The following is a 24315-nucleotide window of genomic DNA, read 5'->3' as shown; positions in this document are numbered from 1 at the left end:
TGGCATAACTTCCACAAGTCTACCGGACACATGCAAAAATATTCTTGTAAATATATATTATTTCAATTGGTGTTTCTGTAATAGTGGTATGAATACTGTCTAACACATCTGTCCAAACTTTCCCATATTTGTTTAACTGGGTTGATGTATGAGCTATAGCATAAAAACATATCAGTTTCATACTTATGTTCTAAGAATTAGGAATTTTAATCCTAGAAAAGAGGGACCAGGGACCACTCCCGTTTAAATATACTGATCAAATGTTCAGTCAGAAAAATACTGTATAGATTTGTAGTGACTTTTTCTTTACCCAAGTTTCTTGAATTAGGGTTCAGACCTGCTTGTTTGACCAGAAATTTGTTGTTTGATGTATTATCTGAGGTAATAACATTAAAACAATTCTGGTTACTTGCTTTTTCATAAGCTTTATTGTATTACTCTGCGATTATATGAAATGGACAACACCATCAAAAATGTATCCAAATGGACAAAGTATTCTTTATTTAGAGCTTCTAAATACCTTTGATTAAATATTTCCAGCAATTATTTTGTATAGACTTTCACAGACTATCCCAACAACAGGTCCTGTATCTAAAATGAACTAAGTAAACAAGCTTTTTGTTCTCTTCTTAATACACAGAAATGTTTTACAATTATTTTCTGTGGTAAACATGGCCATATTCCTGGTCCAAATTAATTAAAGTACCATGAATTACATTTACTACATACACATTTGCATCAATGTACAGTGGTACCTTGTAACTCGACGTCCCCTAAACTTGAAATCTTGGAAACTTTTGTGGAGAAATTTGTACCCTTAAACTAGATGTTTCCCTTAGTTTGACTTGTTCAGCCTTTTAAAAAAAATATTTATTTCATTTCAAATGAACAATTAACAGCTGCTTTGTTTAGCGCTCTTGAGCGGTGCGGTGAAGCGCCATCAAAGTGCGTATATCAGACGAATCTGCATTATAGTGGGGGTTCTGAGAAATTGTAAGAATCACATTTCCCGAGTTAAAAACGCATATCGTAAAAATATAAAGCTTAACATGAATTAATGTACTAAAAGAATGACACAGGAACACTAAATTTCCCTTATTTATTACTGCTTAAAAGTTCTCTCCACCGATGAAATTCCTCGCTCGTTGTTTTAGTACAATAAGTCTATCTAAAACACACAAATACAATTGAAAAACAGTTAAAAATCAATTTAAAACTTGCAATAAAACCTGCACTTTACCTTCACTTCTTTATTGTTTCCATATGCTTCTTAATTGTGGAGATGCTTGGTCATGGAATACTTTCGTTAAGTAAACGCGCATTCCCAGGCGGTGCACAAATGGTGAAAAAAGGCGAAAAGCAGAAAAAGTTATTTTGTCCCCATTTATGTGAATTTGCCTTTACTGAACGGAATACGGTATTCCAAGATCAAGCATCTACACAGGTTTTATTGTATTTCTATATTCATTCTAACTGTTTGTTTTATATTATATTTATATATTTTTATTAAAAACAACCCCATTATTTTACATTTGCCTAAAATATACGCAGTTCCACGGGACCATGGAACGCATTAAGTGGTTTCCCATACATCCTTGTGGGAAAAAATACCTTGAAACTCAACACCTTTTAAACTCAACACTGGCCCCAGAACCAACTGACATCGAGTTTCAAGGTGCCACTGTATTACACATCCACAGGAAGATTGAAAAATCATTAACTAATGCATTAAGTAAAGCCTTTGTGTAAGTCTGTGAATGAACTTAATCGTTAGCATAAAAGGAAAAAACATGTTAATGGTTGAAGTTTGTGTGTCTGAATACAAACTTGTGGTGAGCACAGAGAATGGAAACTATGATAAACAGAGAGAGAAAGGAAAGTGTGAATGGGAGTTTTTCTCTTTAGCGCTTAGACTAGCGTGACCATGTAAACAGCACAGCCTGTACTGAGCAACGCCGCACTGATCCTCCTTTCCTCTCTCCCTCACTTCACTGCCCTTTTCTCGCTCGCTTTGTCTTCGTTTCCACATCCTGGTTTATCAAAAGTTCTTCTGATAGCCCGGGGCGCTCAAGGTTTATCAAAAAGGCAGGGTTCAGTCAAACAATGGGGCAGGTAGTGACGAGGTGAAGGTAATAGGTGAAAGTGCACATGGTGGTGTTGTCTGTTTAAACAAAAAGCTGTTTCAGCCAAAAGTAAATTATCCTGTCATGACGGTATTAGGCAATAAGTCTATAAACACTTTAAACAGCCAACACAACAATGTTACACTTGCAAAAAATGTATGTCTTTTCTATGATTAAGACAAAACAGTCAATGTGGTGTCATTTTCCTGTAGAATGGTAAAGGATACCATCTTATTATACATTCATTTGTTTCATTTCATTGTATTCATTTATTGTCGCAGGACCAAAGCCTTTAGGCTAGGGGTGGGCAAACTTTTTGTCTCAATGGTCACACTGGGTTTTAAAATTTGACGGACGGACTGGGCCAGTAGCAGATGGGGGGTAAACTAATATAAATTGTCAATTAAAGAATGAAATGTCTGTGTGTATAGACGATAGACTCGACTTTAACAAAGGTCGGTAGTGTTTGGAACTAGTGGAATCAACTGAAATGCAGGGTACTGAAGAAAAAAGGTAAAATAAAAGCAGGCTCTAAAGGACAATTTTGTAAATGCTCAATGGACCGGATCAAACAGCCTAACGGGCCTTATGTTGCCCGCGGGCCGTAGTTTGCCCACCACTGCCTTAGGCATTCACATACTCACACCAAGAAAGAACTTAAAACAGCCAAACCACCTGTCATATTTTGCAATTAGAGTAAAGTACTCTTTTTGTCCTATATCGTAGATATATATTCCTCTTATTCATTCTATTGCACATTACAGTTTAGCTGTCAGGATTTTTAAACCTTGATTCATTTTTTTATTTTTCCCTGTTCACCTCTTCTTGACCTTGCTCTGATCCCCGTATCACACCCACTGCTTTCCTCACATTCTTCATCTCATTATCACTCCCTCATCTCACAGACATTTTTTTCCATTGCTCTTCTTTATCACCCCCACTAGTCTCTCCTATACCCTCCCCCTCCTTCTTTTTTTTTTTTTAGTGCAGTCTACATACCCATCTTGTTTGCAAACGCATTCTCCTGCACCAGTCGGCTGTGACCAGGCCTCCCTTTTTAGTGAAAGCAACTGAAATGTACAGAACAGGAAATGCAACTGTGTTTAAGGTGCTAAAATGTGCACATTATTTGCAGGTCTGAATGCACCTGCAGAATAGTTGTGGTAGGAAGGCTGGGCGGTAAAGTGGAAGCGTGAGCCTGTCGGAGCATGCCTCGTGTAGAGCTGATTTTAATAACTGTGTGTTTGCTCAGTGTGTTTTGGGGGCAGGAAGAGAAAAGACATGAAAAAAGCAAGCCTGGACCTCTTTATCTAATTGTAGTGTGTGTTAAGAGGGCGCTGAGTGTGTGCGCTCCTAACCGTAAGAGGAGACTGATAACCTCTAACCTGGCTGAGGGGAACAGGAACTGTCGTCTTACCACACACACACACACAAACACGAGTGTAAATTCCTGATGGGGCTAGCCATCAAATGTATTATACTGTAGGTAAATTCATGCTTTGGTTATGAGCATGTCCATTAAAATGTCTTAATTTGACTTTGAAAGAAGCTCAAATGGGAATTGGGATAACACAAAATGAGTAGAAATGTCTAGAAATAGGTTATACAATGTTATAATTTTATACAAGTGTGCAAAACGGCTTTGGACATAGAAATGGCAAGCAAAACTAAAAGGAGAAATTGTGTTGTGTGATCAAAAATTTACATTTACATTGTTGGCATGTAGCAGACGCTTTTATCCAAAGCGACTTACAGAATTGTGAGATTATATAGTATAAGCAATTAAGGGTTTAGGGCCTTGCTCAAGGGCCCAGCAGTGCAAACCTGGCAGTGGTGAGGGCGTGAACCAGAGACCTCTTAATTACAAGTCCAGTACCTTAACTGCTTATTCTTGTCGAGACCTTTCTGGGTTGTAGATTCATTCATAATATTTACACCAAGCAACATACATTTTCTGCAATATGCTTCTTAGAATTTATTCCTTCTCAATAACCTAATTATCCTGATCAGTGTCACTTCATTAACACTGGGTGCAAAGTTAGAATTAAGCCCCTTGACTAGGTGCCAGTTTATTCTAGGGGTTCATAAACTTAGTTCTAACTTAGTTCTTCACTCTCCCTAATGACTAGTAATTTAAAGTACTGTACATCAGTATAAAAGCTGTTATAGACAGTAAGTGAACGAATAAATTAATGAATGCAAAAAAGTGAATTGGTGCTTTAGTTATATACATACACACCAGTGAGGCATAACATTATGACCACCTGCTTGTTTCTACACTCACTGTCCATTTTATCAGCTCCACTTACCATATAAAAGCACTTCGTAGTTCTACAGTTACTGACTGTAGTCCATCTGTTTCTCTATATACTTTTTTAGCCTGCTTTCACCCTGTTCTTCAATGGCAGGACCACTACAGGGCAGGTATTATTAGGGTGGTGGATCATTCTCAGCACTGCAGTGACACTGACATGGTGGTGGTTTGTTAGTGTGTGTTGTTAGATCTGGTACATACATCAATAGATTGATTATTAGCTACTTTTAGCATACATGTTTACTTTGTGGTTATACAATTACTGACTGGAGCCCATCTATTGTTCTGCACACTTTTCACTCTTTGTACCCTATTCATCAATCAACAAAAGGACCACCACTGAATCCTTACTGACTAGTTAATATTTGAATATTTGACCATTTTTAGAGGGGTGACTAAGTGTACCGAGCAAAAGATGGGCTAGTGATGTACCCACAAAGATCATCTTAATAGTGGAACTAGCTAATATAATCAACACATGTACATACCTGATAGGTGTACCTAGTAAAGTGCTCGGTGAGTGTATATAGTATTTACAATTGAGGCTCAGTTACACAATCATGATTTTAAAAACTGTCAGTAAAATATGGCAAGCTTTACATATAAAGTAACTGGATTTAGAAATTGAACCTTGTTTAATTTGTACACCTCACTACACCAGCTGCATACCTGCTATATCCCTGTGCTTTCATACTTTCTTGGTTGTGTTTGATATTCTGACAATATCTTTAAAATCCATAGTTTGGTTAAAATATTGGTTTAAAAAAGTTTATTTTGTTTGTGTGACATTAACTTCATAACAGTGCCAAACTGCTATATAAACTACATATGTAGATGTTCAGACTGGTGAATTTGGTTATTTTGACCACACCCATTGCTAACAGGTACAATTAAACATGAAGCAATGTAGTCTGTAACAGAAAGTAATACTGAAGACCTCGTGGTCTTTCAATGTGGCAGAGTAATAGAATACTACCAGTTAGTCAGTTGTCAGTTAGTCAAATGTATGTCCTGCTAGAGCTTCCTTGATAAACTGTCAATGTTGTTATTGTAAAGACCACACATGTTCCAAACTGCCTCTGGAAGAGGCATTAGCACAAGAACTGTTAATTCGGAGCTGCATTTTTCATCAGCCGTGTGCAGTGCCAAGCATCATTTAGACTAGTGTAAAGCACACTACCATAACACTTTGGAGCAATGTAAAAAAAAAATCTTTGGACTGATAAATCAGACTTAAACTTGGCTATTTTATAAACCAAGCAGAGTTTGGCAAATGCCAGAAGATTGCTGAAGTTAGCATCTCTAACCAAGGCTTTTTAGATGAATGGTAACTGAGACAAGCTTTTATTAACTAAAAGAAACCCTTTGTAACACTCCCAGTTTTAATACATTTTATTCTTTTTAAACAATCTAGGACATGCTACATGTAGAAAAAGTTGCCGCCATGCCTCAGAACCTCTCAGGTTGCCTGTTAGCTTCTCTGAAGTTTTATTAGCGTTTCTCTACGATTCTCATGCTAATTATGTGATGCTTCAGAACAGGAGCGTTTAAATGTAAATTTATATAGACCTTTTGTCTTATCTAAGATCAGGGTTTATTTCCTCCATTCAAAGCGTTAGCGCAGGCAGAAACCTTAAAACCGGTCTCAGATCAGGGTTAACAGGCTAGCATCCACCAAAGCCTGGCAGAAGTGTTGAAATGATAATGAGGCCTTATTGCTTTGAGAGTTGAGTTGTTAGGCTGCACAAAGGAAATGAGAAAGAGTCTTGCATATTTACACGTTTGGTCGCATTTTCATCAGACTTATTTAGTTGAGAGGCGATAGATATTTCCAAGGGACTGCATTTTTTGAAACAAGCTTTCATGTTTGCCTGAGTCGTTGCTTACATCTGAGTTCTACAGAGTAAAGAGAATTAAATGTGAATGATGGAAAAACAAAGGAATTTAGAATGAGTGAATGAACGTTTGCACGATTGAGATCACATAAAGTTGGTTTTTCAGCTAAGAAATGCCATCAGGTTGCCAAGGCCTACTGATTTGTTCACAGACTAGTTTTTTTGGAGGTGTGATTCAGTGTAGGTCAGTTTCAGGAGGGTAAGAGCAATGTTTAGCTTTAGGAATCCCAGCTTGGATCATTTCTGTCAAACCCTGATGTACCAAACAATTGGCCTCAGGGTACAAAGCTGTCACATCCTCAATATTTCAAACATTTGAATAATCAATAGAATATGAAATTAGTTTATTGTTATATTGTTCTACATTTCTCAGTATGAAGTAGTTATAGCTGGTTACATTTGTAACATTAGTTAAGACTAGTTTGCAAAATGTGCTAGTAGCTAGTAGGTTAAGGTACTGGACACATAATGGAAAGGTTGCTGGTTCAGGCCCCACCACTGCCAGGTTGCCACTTAGACAATATACTGTCACAGTACTTAGGCACTTAGGATCCAAGCGTCCGCTAAATGCTGAAAATGTACATTTACATTTGTGGCATTTAGCAGACGCTTGGATCCTAAGCAACTAATAATTATGACTGAACACAGTTTGAGCAATTGAGGGTTAAGGGCCCAACAGTGGCTACTTGGCAGCAGTTGAACCAGCAACCTTCTGATTACTAGTCCATTACCTTCACTACTGAGCTACGACTGCCCTATCAGCAATGCTGGTAAATGTATTAAAGGTTTAAAACTGCATCTCAGACAGCTATATGTCCCGTGTTGTGTTTAAAAATATGACCACTTTAACATTTTGAATGGTTACTTTGCCATACATCTTATTGTACATAACCACAAATAATGTGCAAAACCCTTTTCTGATACTGTTTAAAAATGATGTAGCCAATGATCTTCTCTAAAAAGAGCACTGGGCTTGAAAAAGGAATTAATTCAAATAATCATGCATTAAAATTTTAGTTTTAAAATGATAAGAATTTGAATAGTGTAATTATTTAATTTAAATACTACTGTGTTATTTTATAAAGATGATCGATTATAACCAGGGCTGTCTCATGAAATACTAAACCATGTATCTGTCTTTTTCTGTCTCTGTAGGTTTAGAGATGATAGGGGTTACATTCTGTACCCTCAAATAGGAGATCGTCTGGACCTCATCTGTCCAGCGTCGGACCCTCCAGGGCCACACGCCCCAGCTGATTATGAGTACTATAAGCTGTACTTGGTGTCATCTCGCGAGCAGGCGGACATGTGTGAGGTGACGGGAGCTCCGAACCTGCTGCTCACCTGCGACAAGCCCAACAGTGACATGCGCTTCACCATCAAGTTCCAGGAGTACTCACCCAACCTGTGGGGGCACGAGTTCAAAACCATGCATGACTACTACATTATCGGTGAGTCTGTGTGGATGTATGTGTGTGTGTGTGTTCAGTTATTACTATTAAAAAAACATAGTTCCTGAGGTCCAGGGTCTGATCAATGCTTTTGTTTACTGTTTGCGAGAAGTTTTATCTAAGTCTTGCCATCTCCCAGTGTCCATGAGGATGTCCTTACTGGGTATACACCTTACAAAACACGAAGAAGATTAATTGGCTGCACAAAATAGATTGTGTGTGTCGCCATTTGATGAATTTGCACAACTGAGGCAACCCTGACCAGAGATGACTGTTTAGTGAAAATAAATCAATGTTTCCTTTTAACATGCTCCTATAAATTTGCTGTATGATATAAGTTGCATTTGGCCCTCAGACCAAACCTTCAAAATTGTCTTAATCCTTCATATTTTATTCCTTTCATCACAGTTATGCACATCAACATTGATTGATTGACATACTACTGTGTTTAATCACATACAATTATCTTATTGTCACATTTATGAGGGTAGTTTCTAACAGCGTATGTTGACAGGTAGATAACATAGTCCAACACTCAGAATTCTAAAATCTACACTAAAAAATAACAACTTTCATAAAGTCTGCACCTTTTCCACACACTTAATAGCAAACGGCTCGGCTCAGCGAAAAGTGCGGATGTTATTTTAGTATCTATTCATGTGTAAGGAAAATAGAATGGCAGACAGAAAGGGGAGTGGGAAAACGGGAGCTTGCGGTGGTTGGTGAGGTGGGAAGGAAATGGAGCAGGTTAGACTGGAAGAATGGATACGGAAACAGGGATTACGTGGAGGAGGGGGTTGAATGTGAGAGCTGACTCCTGTTTTCCACAACATTTGTTGTGACATGTCCGCAATGTTTTAGTTCGTTTAGTTTCTATAAAGTAGGGTTGTACAGTCGGGGCTGGAATCATAATAATATATTTTTAACAAGGAGGCAAAGAATCAGCCTATTTACAAAGTAATGTTTGGCATATATATACACATATCAGCCATAACATTAAAACCACCTTCTTGTTTCTATACACATTGTCCATTTTATCGGCTTCACTTACCATATAGAAGCACTTTGAAGTTCTACAATTACTGACTGTAGTTCATCTGTTTCTCTGCATGCTTTATTAGCCCCCTTTCATGCTGTTCTTCAATGGTCAGGACTCTCCCAGGACCACCACAGAGTAGGTATTATTTGGGTTGTGGATCATTCTCAGCACTGCAGTGACACTGACATGGTGGTGGTGTGTTAATGTGTGTTGTGCTGGTATGAGTGGATAAGACATAGCAGTGCTGCTGGAGTTTTTAAACACCTCACTGTCACTGCTGACACGGACTGAGAATAGTCCACCAACCAAGAATAACCAGCCAACAGCGCCCCATGGGTAGCGTCCTGTGACCACTGATGAAGGTCTAGAAGATGACCAACTCAAACAACAGCAATAGATGAGTGATCGTCTCTGACTTTACATCTACAAGGTGGACCAACTATGTAGGAGTGTCTAATAGAGTGGACACGGTATTTAAAAACTCCAGCAGCGCTGCTGTGTCTGATCCACTAATACCAGCACAACACACACTAACAAACCACCACCATGTCAGTGTCACTGCAGTGCTGAGAATGATCCACCACCTAAATAATACCTGCCCTGTGGTGGTCCTGTGGGGTTCCTGACCATTGAAGAACAGGGTAAAAGCAGGCAAAAAAAAGTATGTAGAGAAACAGATGGACTACAGTTAGTAATTGTAGAACTATAAAGGGCATATATGGTATGTGGAGCTGATAAAATAGACAGTGAGTGTAGAAACAAGGAGGTGGTTTTAATGTTATGGCTGATCGGTGTTTATATATACAGTATATACATGGATATGTCTAGGTCCCTTTCATGTGGAGTTACCATGTTCTCCCCGTGTCTGTACAGTTTCCTCCCACAGTCTCCAAGACATGTAAGCTAGGTGAATTGCCCATGACTGTGTTTGACATTTGAACTTGAACTGTCAGCTGTCAACTGTTGAATCATGTGTAACCTGACTACCTGTTTTGTCATGTGTGAAACAAACAATATATATCCTTAGTCACGGAGTGCAGCTTTTAAATAGAAGTTACACACAAAAAAGCCTTAAAATAAATACAGACTTCAGTAAACATAGCACTACAGTTGTGCATAGCCACCACAAAGGAAAATACAATACGTAAACATAAACTCATTTATAACATTAGCCAATTAGCTATTACAGTACAGCTAAATTAATTACAGTAAATTATGCAAGGACAATGAGGAGTCAGTTTAAGTGAAGGAATCAAGGAGGGGTATGACTCCAAAGTGAAGTGTATTATTTTGCTGTTTGTACTTACAGTATGCCATAAAAAATTCCAATGAATACACACAGTGTACGGGACAGAGGTAGCCTAGTGGGTATAGCTTTGGCCTATCAATTCAAAGGCTGAGAATTCGAATCCCAGCTCTGTAATGCAGCCACTGTTGGGCCCTTGAGCAAGGCCCAAGCAAGGGGCGCCGTATAATGGCTTCCAAACAAGCTGGTATATGTGAAGAAAGAATTTTGTTGTGCTGTACACATGTATATGTATAAATGACAAGGTGTTCTATTCTACTACATTTCTTTAAACAGCGATTACAGGATCATTTATATTTCTTCACATTTACGTTAAAAGGCTCATTCACTTTTGTTAAAGCAGCTATAATACAGGTCCTTCTCAAAAAATTAGCATATTGTGATAAAGTTCATTATTTTCCATAATGTAATGATAAAAATTAAACTTTCATATATTTTAGATTCATTGCACACCAACTGAAATATTTCAGGTCTTTTATTGTTTTAATACTGATGATTTTGGCATACAGCTCATGAAAACCCAAAATTCCTATCTCAAAAAATTAGCATATTTCATCCGACCAATAAAAGAAAAGTGTTTTTAATACAAAAAAAGTCAACCTTCAAATAATTATGTTCAGTTATGCACTCAATACTTGGTCGGGAATCCTTTTGCAGAGATGACTGCTTCAATGCGGCGTGGCATGGAGGCAATCAGCCTGTGGCACTGCTGAGGTGTTATGGAGGCCCAGGATGCTTCGATAGCGGCCTTAAGCTCATCCAGAGTGTTGGGTCTTGTGTCTCTCAACTTTCTCTTCACAATATCCCACAGATTCTCTATGGGGTTCAGGTCAGGAGAGTTGGCAGGCCAATTGAGCACAGTAATACCATGGTCAGTAAACCATTCACCAGTGGTTTTGGCACTGTGAGCAGGTGCCAGGTCGTGCTGAAAAATGAAATCTTCATCTCCATAAAGCTTTTCAGCAGATGGAAGCATGAAGTGCTCCAAAATCTCCTGATAGCTAGCTGCATTGACCCTGCCCTTGATAAAACACAGTGGACCAACACCAGCAGCTGACATGGCACCCCAGACCATCACTGACTGTGGGTACTTGACACTGGACTTCAGGCATTTTGGCATTTCCTTCTCCCCAGTCTTCCTCCAGACTCTGGCACCTTGATTTCCGAATGACATGCAAAATTTGCTTTCATCCGAAAACAGTACTTTGGACCACTGAGCAACAGTCCAGTGCTGCTGTTTCTGGTTCAAAAGTGGCTTGACCTGGGGAATGCGGCACCTGTAGCCCATTTCCTGCACACGCCTGTGCACGGTGGCTCTGGATGTTTCTACTCCAGACTCAGTCCACTGCTTCCGCAGGTCCCCCAAGGTCTGGAATCGGCCCTTCTCCACAATCTTCCTCAGGGTCCGGTCACCTCTTCTCGTTGTGCAGCGTTTTCTGCCACACTTTTTCCTTCCCACAGACTTCCCACTGAGGTGCCTTGATACAGCACTCTGGGAACAGCCTATTCGTTCAGAAATTTCTTTCTGTGTCTTACCCTCTTGCTTGAGGGTGTCAATGATGGCCTTCTGGACAGCAGTCAGGTCGGCAGTCTTACCCATGATTGCAGTTTTGAGTAATGAACCAGGCTGGGAGTTTTTAAAAGCCTCAGGAATCTTTTGCAGGTGTTTAGAGTTAATTCGTTGATTCAGATGATTAGGTTAATAGCTCGTTTAGAGAACCTTTTCATGATATGCTAATTTTTTGAGATAGGAATTTTGGGTTTTCATGAGCTGTATGCCAAAATCATCAGTATTAAAACAATAAAAGACCTGAAATATTTCAGTTGGTGTGCAATGAATCTAAAATATATGAAAGTTTAATTTGTATCATTACATTATGGAAAATAATGAACTTTATCACAATATGCTAATTTTTTGAGAAGGACCTGTATGTATTAAAGTTTCTTATATTGTTGTATATGTTAGAAAGAGTTTCCTCTGGGTTATGTAGGTAATTTGATGCCATTCATTTATATAATGTGTGTAACAGTGAGTGGCACTGTGGCTCTATGTGTCTATCACAATCAGACAGTCAGGCAAAAATTGTTTAGCATTCCATACATGCAGCGATGGCATGTTGCCTGTTTGTGTATGTGTATTCATGTTTGTGTGGTTGTTAATGTAAACAGGGATTGGAATTGTGTGTACATCCATAGAGACAGTGTTGTCACTGCCACTAACACCACACACACACACACACACACATCCTCACACACTCAACGTCAGGGCCTTTATCATCGCTCCAACAGACCCAGCAAATCGATTGACAGGCCAACTAGATCGATGAGGTCTCAAATGCAAGGTCAGGCAAACACACACACAGACACACACTGAGATAGAGAGATGGACAGGTGAAGAGATGGGTCAGCAGGGAGATGAGAGCAGGTAGGGGGGATGGAGGTGACAGAAAATGAGAGAGAGAGAGAGAACCAGTGAAAATGAATAAGAAACAAAATTTAGGTCTACAGATAAGTGCACCATAAAATAAAATTATGTGGCAGTGGCAGCATTAAATCATAACATTTAAATCCCAGGGCTGCCACTACTGGGTCCTTAAGCACGATCTTTTAAAGAAATACTGCCAAAATTAAAATAGTTTTGTTCTTCACCTCGATAGTTCATTGCTAAGGTATTTCTTAAGTTTTGGAACTAATAAACAAGTTAACTGGTACATTTTACTGGTACCCCATTTATCTCATAATTTACCTGAAGTTTCTAGGCTGAGAGGGTGAAAGGTAATGCGTAAGACGTATAAAACCAACCATATTTATTTATGCACTATGACTGCAGTTGCAGTGTTCTTAGCTCCTGGCGTGACGGTTCTTACATTGTTGGAATTGAACTAATAATCATCTTTTAAAAGGACGAATGCTTTTGTGTTGAGCTATTTGTCTCATCTACATTTAATGTGTTTTAATACCTCCCAGATCAAACCATCTGACAATGTACACAACCAGTATTGTTCTGGATAGTCAGCTGTCCTTCTCTACTTATGTAGATAATATGAAAAGCTCATGCCGCCCATTTCTCTCTATGGAAGCCACTCAGATTCTTGTCTAATCACTTGTCATCACAAGGCTGGACTACAGCAAATCCTGGCAGGTGCTCCCATGTCCACTATTAAACCCCAGCAACTGATTCAAAATGCAGCTGCCTGCCTGGTTTTCAACCAACCCAAACACTGCCACACCACCCCACTGCGTTGCTTTCTTCACTGGTTTCCTGTAGCTGCCCGAATTCAGTTTAAAACACTGATGCTCACCTACAAAGCCAAAAATGGATCAGCCCTGGTCTACCTTAGAGAACTCATAAACCCTGCTTTGTACCACACAACCTCCGAGCCACAAGTCTTGCTCGTCTCTTCTCTGTTCTAGCACCCAAGTGGTGGAATGAACTTCCCCGTCCTCTTCATCTCTCACCATCTTCAAGACTATTTAAGACCCACCTCTTTACTAAGCACTTAAGCTGAGAACTAACATGCACTTATTTTCTATACCATCTGTCAGAAAATACTTTGTTCTAACAGGGGTTCAGCAGATTTGTATCCTTGGACTGTTGTCTACTTGAACTAGAGTAGGGAAATGTTTACTGTGGAAGCACTTCTGGATAAGAGCGTCAGCTAAATGCTGAAAAGGTAAATCTAAATGTAATGTACTACACACAAAATGATTTCATCTTCATCATGTGCGTACTCCTTAAACATGTCTTCATTCAATTTTTAGATGGAACCGTGTCATACTATGTTTGAAACCATATCAGCTAGTAACAATAGTCCTATAACTCCAGTGCAAAAGTAAAGAAGCAAGTTATTTATTTATACACCAAACTTGGGCACATCGACTTTTTAAACAATGTTTCTCTGGAAAACACCAGAAGCGAAAGGCATTTGAACAGTTCCTTTTTTGTCTGCCCAAACAGTTGAGTAGTCGTAGTAATGTCACCTGATTGTGATTAACCCCGAGACAAATTGAGGTAAATGAAAAGGCAGACTGACAAGGTGAGTGAAAAGCGTGGCGACTCTGCAGCAGAAGAGGTGCGATTTGGATCATGTACTAGGTCATTCTAAGGGTCATTGAACATTTAATTCTGTTCCGTGTGTGTATTTGTATAAGCAGCTCTATGGACCATAATGAGTTCTATTATAGATTAGACTACATGCCTGATTGCCTGTGTGTAATGATGTGTGTGTTAAATCGGTAAGAGTGTGTATGGAGCAGACCAGTGCCTGAGGGTGAATTACTTATTAGTATGCTTTAAATGAGCTGAGTACAGACTACATGATGAAGGGAGAAGAAAATGGCATTTTTTGCATGCTTAGGTTGGTCAGACGCCTCCAGTGAGAATCTTACATTCCGAATTCTATTAAAATTAAATGATGTAGAGGAAAAACAGGGCCGTTTGTTTTTATATAGACGGCAAGATGTATGGACCAGTAGAAGCACCACCAAGATCATGTGGTTAGTTGGACATTAGTTTGCACTTATACCTAAATTTTTTGCAAGGCTTAAAGGCAACTGATACAGGTCATGCTTTCCAAGTGAGCTAAATTTGTGCTTTGCTTTTGTTGTTTTAACAAATCAATACTCAGCAGAGAGGACCAGTGAGTTTGTGAGAATGATTACTGCATGATATAACAATGCATCTTGTTAATTTACTTGTGTGTTACTGCTGCTAAGATGGTGGCTGTTTAAAGTGATGAACAGCCATATTTAACATTCATTATTGTAAACATTAGATAAGCAGAATATTATCTTATATTAAATAATAATCTATGTATAATTTACTTTTATTTATAACACAACAGGGCTTGCCCTCAGTGTGAAGAATCTGAGTGCTTGGGTTATTGATACACATTTTGTAAGTTTTTGAATTTATATAATTAGTTCAAATAATTTGTTATATATTTACTAACCAATGGCAAAAAAGGGACAAATTAATGCTTATTATTTTTGGGTAAAACAGTGGCACCAGTTGATACCCCCCTCTAGTCACTGTCTGTAAGTTTTATCTGTTGGGTGAAGTATCCCTGTGGGCCTTCTCCGGGTACTTCGGGCATCTCCCACCTTCCCAAAACATGCAACTGATAATTTGGCTACTTTTAAAAATTATGGTTTGAATAATTAAGTGTAAGTTGTGTAAGTTAAACTGTAATGGACTGGTGCCATGTCCAGGTTGTGTGTGGCGAATTCACTATGACTTACTGAAAATATGTGAATAAATGAATGAATTGCAATTAAAATGTCTTTGAAGCTGCAAAACCCAAATGCTAGGGAATACTTTTCCATATTTTTAAGAACACTTGACTTGCGAGTGTCATATACTTGAATACTTGAACTCGTACCTAGTTATCTTTTAGCCATTGAGTTTTTAAGGACAGTGTAAAAGTGTTATAAAAGTGGAAATTAAACTAATCCACAAAGAACATCTACTGTATGTATCTAGGTGTTTTGAAAAATTCCTTAAAATGTCACTCAACGTCAACAGCAAATAAATATTCGAAAAAGCTTTAAGTTTTTCACCTCCAAACACATTCAAAAGGTGCATTGGCAACTATGAAGTGCCCCTGGGTATGAGGCAGTAGGTACATTTGTGAGTGTGTGTTGCCCTGCGGTGGACCATGGACATGGTTGTCAATAGGCGCAGTGGTCAATTACGGTATAATCTCAGCTGTGCTATCGACTGCCCGTGCGTCTACACAGACATAATTGTAGACATAATTCTGAGAGGGGATGGCCTGTAATGATTTGGCACCCTGTCCATGATCCTGCCTTGCACCCAGTGTTAAAGTGATTGATAAAAACTATTAATACATAGATTTTTTTTTGGATTTTTCCTGTAAACAAAATTCTTTGATCATTCAGGCAGTCATACCCCTATTGTTGTATAATAAAACTACAACAGAATGAGAAATATATTCATAATAACTCCACAACATGACTTCATTCAGATATGTAAACATTGTCTTGCTTTATTGTGCCTCAAATCAGCAGCCAGAATAATCAATAAGAATATTCAATAACAATAATCAAGAATAATTGTTATGAAGGTGAATCAATAACAGCAATCAGCAAAAATAATCAAGAACCATGATCAATACCATGAGTGTAATAAAGTATGATGCTAAAGAGCAGGAGGTGGATTTTTGCAGTTGTGGGTGGAGTAAAGATGACACCACCACTCATCATCTCTGTAATGAAAAAGTGTAATATTGCTTCAGTTATCTATGTGGTTACTGTTATCGGTCATTTATTTATTTATCTATTGGAGCCAATTTATCTTGGTAGGACACTCACTCATTCCAATATTTCTACACAAAGTGGCAGGTTAGAATAGCCATTCTGCCTACTGGCATGTTTTAAGAATGTGCGTAAACCTTCACTGATAAAGGACAAACAAGGCAAACTCCACATGGGTGTGGATCAAACCTGGCTGTACCCTAAAGATTGGCAACCAGTCCAGGTGTATTCCTGCCTTGCTCCGAGTGTTTCTGGGAGGACTCCAGGACCACCATGATCTGGAATAGAGTAACTATAAGTGGTATGTTATATGCTTTATTTGGTACCTGAGGAAGTGAGAAAGTAGAGAAAGAGGGAAGGAGGTGAGGCAAAAAGTGATTGATGGTTTATAAACGTTTGTGTAACCATGACACAACTTTGAACTTGTCTCTCATATCAGTTCCTTGCACACACTCATACACACACACACACTGTCAGTTGGTGTGTACCGGTCTATGACAGCAGTAGATGTGCAGTGGGCTTGCTGTTGCTGTGGTGTTGCTGTGACAGCAGGCAGAGACAGATGGCAACCTGTCAGTCAGGAGCAGAGAGACAGAGCCAGGGATAAAAAATGAACGAGAGCTAAAGAAGAGCAAGAAGGTGATGGATGAGTGAAATGCAGCAGCAAGGAAAAGACAGAAAGGAGGGGAAGAGAAGGATCAGAGTCAGTGGTACATCTGGATTCAGCGAGCAGAAACCAGTTTACGTACTCACACAGACACACACACGTTCACACACACACAGACAACCGCAGATTAACACAGCGCTCATACACATCAATAGTCACATCTGCACTGCGTTTTTCTTCCACTTTTGCGGCTGTGATGCTCTGTTAGCTCTCACCACAGATGATTGCGCCTCCTGTTCTCTTACCTGCGTCTGCGTCTGTGTGAGTTTAAGTGTGCTAAGTCAGAACCGCAGCTTTGTAGTTATGGCTTTACAGTCGATTCATCACCAGCATACACAGACATGATTGGCTATATCTCAGTTGAAATTAAGAACTAAACAGTAACAGGCAGTTGTAGCCTAGGAGGTAAGGTACTGGACTAGCAATCAAAAGGTAGCTGGTTCAAGTCCCACCACTACCAGGTTGCCACTGGTGGGCCCTTGAGCAAGATGCTTAATTCTCAATTGCTTAGACAACATAATGTCACAGTACTGTTAGTTGCTTTGGATAAAAGTGTCTGCTAAATTTTCAATACGAGTAAAGAGTGATGTGGTAGACATAAAACATTGATTTTAATTATTTATTTTTTACCTCTTGTAAAAAATACAATCATGCGTTGTCTAAGGCAGCTGCTTTTATTTATCATAAAAGAGTCTTCTATCTACCTCATACATATTTCCACAATTATATACCCATTAAGACTCTATGTATAGTAATTTATTTTACATATCTACATTATTATTATTATTATTATTATTATTATTATCATCATCATTATTATACATACCTAGCTATTCCCATTCTTATGCTTATTATTGTAATTATTATGTATATATTACTATATAATGTATATAGACTGTCTGTCTGTCTGTCCGTCCGTCCGTCCGTCCAGCCGGCCATCCATCCATTTATATGGATAAAAATTACAGTGACAATATCCAAGCTGTAGTGTTTGCATAGATATAAACAGTTCAATATTTGCTGTACATGTGACTAGGGTGTTAATTGCTTTATTTACTGTCTATGATTTCCCTCTCATGTAAATTACAAGAACAACTTTAAGGGAGGATGATAGTAAACAAGCTAGAAAGAGTCGACTGAAAAGCAGAGAGACTGAGAGATATCTTCATCTGATGAATATTGAAGCATTTTAAAACCCTGTGATTTGACTTTCTCACTTCTGTCTGACTTTAAATCCATAAACACACACACACACATACACACACACACACATACACACACACACACACACACACACACACACACAGAGCAAAAAGCAGACAGGGATGGTAGGAGGAATAGAGTGAAATAAAATGAAGCAAGCATGGAAAAGCGCATTAACACATTTAATGACCCAGCTTAATACCGTTAACATGCTGCCATTATGTTTGACTGGATGGTGGTTATCATGGCACATCTGGCTCGCTCCGCTCTTATTGGACGAGACATGTTCTGGGTGGCTTCGTCTGCCAATCAGCATGCTATGGTGCTGACAGTCCTCACAGACAGTGACTAGAATACTAGTGACGGCAAACAGGAAGATCTAATACATGTTACATAAGTGGACACACACAGACACACACATCTAACATACAGACACAGATACAGACAAAACAATGTAGGGCAAAGCGGAGTGTGGGATATATGCTACACTACGACATAGTTGATGAGAGAGAGGACAAGAAAAATAAAGTGTGTGCTCAGTGTGAATAAGAGAATGTGACAGGTCGCCTCTCCGATTTAGGTCAACATTTTAAACCCGCATCTATACAAGCAAAAGCTTGGGTGTGTGTGCGTATGTGTGTGTTTGGACCATATGTGCTTAGCTGTTGCTGTGGCACCTCATTTGCTGCTTTTTGCAATTTGCACTTTGTGTTTCGTTCCCTAATGATCAGACATTACAAAGCTGATGCTAATTGGATTCCTACTAACGCTGTGATTCATTTAAAGCATTTTTAGCCGGTCCCTGGTTACAGTATCTGTACCGGGTGGCCAATGAACATGGAAGAGCAAAAAAAAAAAAAAAAAAAAATTACAAATCTTCTCTAATCAAAACTCACTTTTAAAGGAGGTCTAAGGGCAGTTGTTGGGGTTCGGCAGTCAAAAGTACTTACTGATACCTTTATGTATCTTTATTTGTAGTATACGGTGGTCAGTATGTATATAATACCTGTTCCATTGTCATATCTTCAATAATCGTGCCATATTGATCCAGTATCACTTGGAAGCACAAGGCTGAAATACTCCCTGGACATCACAGAGCACCACACACTCAAACATTTACTCACTTACTCCCAGCCAGGGGCAAGTTGGCATAGCCAATCCACATATTGTATGTGTTTTTTCAGAGGTTGAAAGACACCAAGATACAGGAGAAACAGTCCAAACTCCTCTTGTCACGCTCAGCCTGCCATGCCGTCATGCCACCATCAATAAAGAAAATGGCAAGACTTCATATGTACATTTATTTTATTCATTTTTATTAACCTTTTTATCCTGGTCAGGGTCCAAATGGGTCTTGCACCACCCGGAAACACTGGGTACAGGGTATTAATACATTACAGGGCAACACACACATATACATTCACTTACTTACACCTAGGGTCAGTTCAAAATAGCAAATAGCCCCTTGGTATCATGTTTAATTCCATTCCAAGTATTGGGACATCTTTTCTAATATTTGAATTCATGTGTTTCAGACATAACAATTGCTAACAGGTGTAATAGTTTATTATTTTAAGGAAATTATATGCTTCCAACAATGCATCAACTGTTTAGGGAAGGTCCTTTCCCATGCAAACACATGAAGAAAGGCTTTTTTTTTAAAGAAACTCTGACCTGACCTCAGCCCCACTGAACAGCTTTAGTTTAGACTTTTCTGACCAACATCAGTGCCCAGCCAGACAAATAATGTTTTGACTGAATGTGCACAAACTCCCACAGTCCCTCTTTAAGGTCTTGTTGTAGCTAAAAAGGTCACAAAGAGATAAAAAATAATACCATTTGTTTTCGATCTGGGATGTCCAACAAGCTCATGGTTTAGACTTCTTGTCTTCATCGAGAACTTCTAGGTTTTTGTTCTTTTGTCAGTACAGACAAACATGCTGAATTTATAATTTGGGGTAATTACACATACGTGACAGATGCTCTAGATAGACACGCTGAAACATTCCTTTAATGAATTAAATAAACCTGCACATTGTTCTAACTTATCTGTAATTAAAACCTCTTTTAAATGGCATTTTAAGCAGGAACACTGAGTAATGTTCGCTGTGTTACCCGCTCACTAATCTGTGCAAGTCGATCTAAATCCTTGCAGGCTGTAGTCCTGTTACGTGTTATTCTAGAAGCGTAAGCCCTCAAGTGGAACCCAAATCGACCTATCGCAGCGGCAAAAGGCGGTCCACTTACATTACAAGACCGATAATATCATCAAGGTGATCGGTTACACACAAACACCACTTCCCAATACGCCAACATTGGTTTTGCGTCCTTAACAATGATTAAAATCTTGGAATCGTATAACAGCGTGCAGTGATTTATTCTTTTGGCATTGTTCGGCCTATAGAACAAAAAAAAGCAAGAGGAGAGAGAAGGGTGAGAGAGAAAGTGTGGGAGGGAGAAAGATAGAAGACTGATTGGGGTAGAGACAAATGTCTCCTTGTATTAACTAGATGTCCTGAAGAATTAGATTTACAAAAAAATAAGAAGAAGATGCTATTATCTAAAGCGACTTACAGTACCATGACAGTATACACTGATCAGCCATAACATTAAAACCTCCTCCTTGTTTCTACACTCACAGTCCATTTTTTCAGCTCCATTTACCATATAGAAGCACTTTGTAGTTCTTCAATTACTGACTGTAGGCCATCTGTTTCTCTGCATACCTTTTAAGCCTGCTTTCACGCTGTTCTTCAATGATCAGGACTCCCAGGACCACCACAGAGCAGGTATTATTTAGGTGGTGGATCATTCTCAGCACTGCAGTGACACTGACATGATGGCGGTGTGGTAGTGTGTGTTGAGCTGGTATGAGTGGATCAGACACAGCAGCACCGTGTCCACTCATCATCTATTGCTGCTGTTTGAGTTGGTCATCTTCTTAACCTTCATCGGTGGTCACAGGACGCTGCCCACGGGGCGCTGTTGGTTGGATATATTTTTGGTTGGTGGACTATTCTCAGTCCAGAAGTGACAGTGAGGTGTTTAAAAACTCCATCAGCATTGCTGTGTCTTATCCACTCATACCAGCACAACACACACTAACACACCACCACCATGTCAGTGTCACTGCAGTGCTGAGAATGATCCACCACCCAAATAATACCTACTCTGTAGTGGTCCTGGGAGAGTCCTGACCATTAAAGAACAGCATGAACGGGGGCTAACAAAGCATGCAGAGAAACAGATGGAACTACAAAGTGCTTCTATATTGTAAGTTGAGCTGATGACATGGACAGTGAGTGTAGAAGCAAGGAGGTGGTTTTAATGTTATGGCTGATTGGTGCATATTGCCTAAGCGATTGAGGGTTAGGGAGGGTTAAGGCTACAACTGCCTACTGGTACCATAAGTTACCTTATGGTAACACAACAACAGGATTGGGGTGTAAGAAAATACAAATATTCAAAATACATATAAAGAACATAGAATTGACTGTATCTAGTATTAAGAAATTTTAAAAAAGTAGTATTTAAAGTATTTAGTGTTTTTTATCATTACTGAATCACATATTCTAATTTATATTGCATTTTCCAAAATAAACCCAACTTTTTAGGTTTCTATCTTGACTTCTCTGTGCCCCTATAAATAGGGCTAGGTTGACTGCACTAATAGAAACGGTGTGCGTTTATTACAAATGCATAGTCTGACAAAATTTACAACCCGACCATGTCTGACTGCCACGTTAAGGCTAGTACCTCAATCGCGTGTCTGTCTGAGAGTGTAAATTAAGTCTGTAAGAGCGAAGGTTCCATTGTGGCATTACAACACAGACTGTATAGCAGCAGCTGTGTGCATGTGTTGTAAATGCTCACTGTGTTCATTACAGCCATTAATGGGTCATGTTTGCGTGATCCTGCACGCTAAATCACGCTCGTGTTTGCACGTCCTTGCATTCAGACCGCTGAGCCGGTGTCAGGGGTCAATGGCATAGTGCACGTTGGATAAACCGGCCCCCTGTTTCAGGGAAACACATCCCTCGGCGAGTAGTTCCTTGCAAGAATGTGGAACAATGTCGGCTTTGTCCACTTTCGCAGTAAAAGACAGAGAGACTGATGGAAAGCGAAGAGCGAGAAAGAGGCTGTGAGGGGGATTGTAGAGGGGGGTTGATGAGTTTTTGTCTCAGGGTGTAGGTTCATGTTCGACTGGTTGGATTTAAAGAAAAGTCCAGCACTTTCCAACCTTTGTTTTACACACCACAAATATATTGTTTGTGTGATTACTATTTACTTCACTCATCACTGTGGGTGGTTTGGTGGGTAATGGGTTATTTAAGTGCCGCATAGATCCATCGACCCAGGGTTTGTTTTTACCTCGTTTCTGTCTGCGCTTTAGTTACTCCCCCAAAAATGCCAGTAAATAGACTGTCTACTTAAAATGTAACCTAACTGTAATTAGTAAGTGAATGACCCGTCCAGAGGAAATTTCCAGCCTGTGCTCAATAATTTTGAGATAAGCCCACCACGAAGACCCACCACGATGCCTCAATTATAATGAAAGGCCCCTCAGGGCCGTTGTTACATTCTGTCAGGATGATATGGATAGGTACGAGGTTGAAAACAGAATTTTGCTGCACACCCCTACCGCTCTGTCTGTCCCGTCTGATCCTGGTTCTTTCATTTGCACCTTTTCAATCCTTTCTTATAATGCATGCAATTAGGGACTTTAATTAGGGTAATTTATTCTGTAGGGGTGCAAGAGCGGGACACGCACAAAACCTTTCTCTATTCAGTTATGGATCTGACTTAATCCTAATACCCTGCACTCCAGACACAAAACAGCCTTAGATAATGGGAGCGAAGTGTGTGTGTGTGTGTGTGTGTGTGTGTGTGTGTGTGTGTGTTCACTCACAAGCTAATAGCCTACTTTTAAATCTGAAGTGTCTGAAACAGGCAGAGCTGCGAGATAAGAAATACATTTACAGGAAAGTTTTTTTAAACCAGACCTAACACACCGACCAAGTCATCACTGCACTCGAAATTTAGCTGGTAGCTTTGAGTTCTGCAAAAAAAAAAAAACTTGGACACAATATTTTTTGGCACCGATGCTCAATAACTGAGCATATGGCTTCAATATATCTTGATGAAAAAGGGTTTTAATTACTCACTGACGTACAGAAGAAACAAATAGAACTACAAACACTGCTACTTGAGTACTAGTGTTAAAAAGTGTAATAAAAACATTGTAATGAAAATAAATAGCAAGTTGCTTTGAATAAAAGTGATAAAAGTGTCCGCTAAATGCTGTTAATGTAAATGTTAGCCAGCCATATCACATGCAAGAGGTTTTTTTTTTTTTTTTTAAACCACCAGCTATGGTGCTCATCTTTTGTAAAGGCTGCTCATGCAGTGTCAATAGACAGCAAAATACAGCTGCAGGACAGTGATCCATGTTTCTACTGGACATGAGGTAGCAGGTGCTCATCTTTGACTGTGACTATCTATGTGACCAAATAAATGAGGCTAGTTTAAAGGCAAACAAACTATAAGGAACAGTGGTCTTATGTCAAGGTCATAGTGACCTCATGCAAAGAGCAAATACTCCCTATTTAAAACTACTAAAACACAGATGTTACTATCGACTGCCAAGCAAGCTTTTCACTACCATGGGCTTATTTATTTATTTATTAGGATTTTACCGTCATGTTTTACACTTTGGTAACATTCATGACAGAAACGGTAGTTAAGATTAATCAGTTCACAATTTTAATGTTAAACACAATCACGACAATTTTGTATCTCCAATTCACCTCACTTGCATGTTTTTGGACTGTGGGAGGAAGTCCCATGCTAACACGGGGAGAACATGCAAACTCCACACAGAAAGGACCCGGACCGCCCCACCTGGGGATCGAACCCAGGACCTTCTTGCCACCGTGCCCCACTACCATAGGCTTAAAGACTGAAATCCCCAAACTGCCAACACATACAGTACATGTCTCTCATGACTCTGTCAACCATTCTTTACTTCAGCTGTGTAAATT

The 24315-nt window shown here is 39.2% G+C and overlaps 1 protein-coding gene across 1 annotated transcript in view; it reads left to right on the top strand.

The window, feature by feature from the left end:
• Positions 1-24315, top strand: part of efnb3b (ephrin-B3b) — a 104492-nt gene that overhangs the window by 39483 nt on the left and 40694 nt on the right. Inside the window, exon 2 of the mRNA XM_062993307.1 lies at positions 7488-7783. Coding sequence (XP_062849377.1) covers positions 7488-7783 — 296 coding nt within the window. The remainder of the gene's footprint in view (positions 1-7487; positions 7784-24315) is intronic.

Source organism: Trichomycterus rosablanca, chromosome 4, assembly GCF_030014385.1.
Source record: "Trichomycterus rosablanca isolate fTriRos1 chromosome 4, fTriRos1.hap1, whole genome shotgun sequence".
Lineage (NCBI taxonomy): Eukaryota > Metazoa > Chordata > Actinopteri > Siluriformes > Trichomycteridae > Trichomycterus > Trichomycterus rosablanca.
This window is presented reverse-complemented; position numbering and strand designations above follow the sequence as displayed.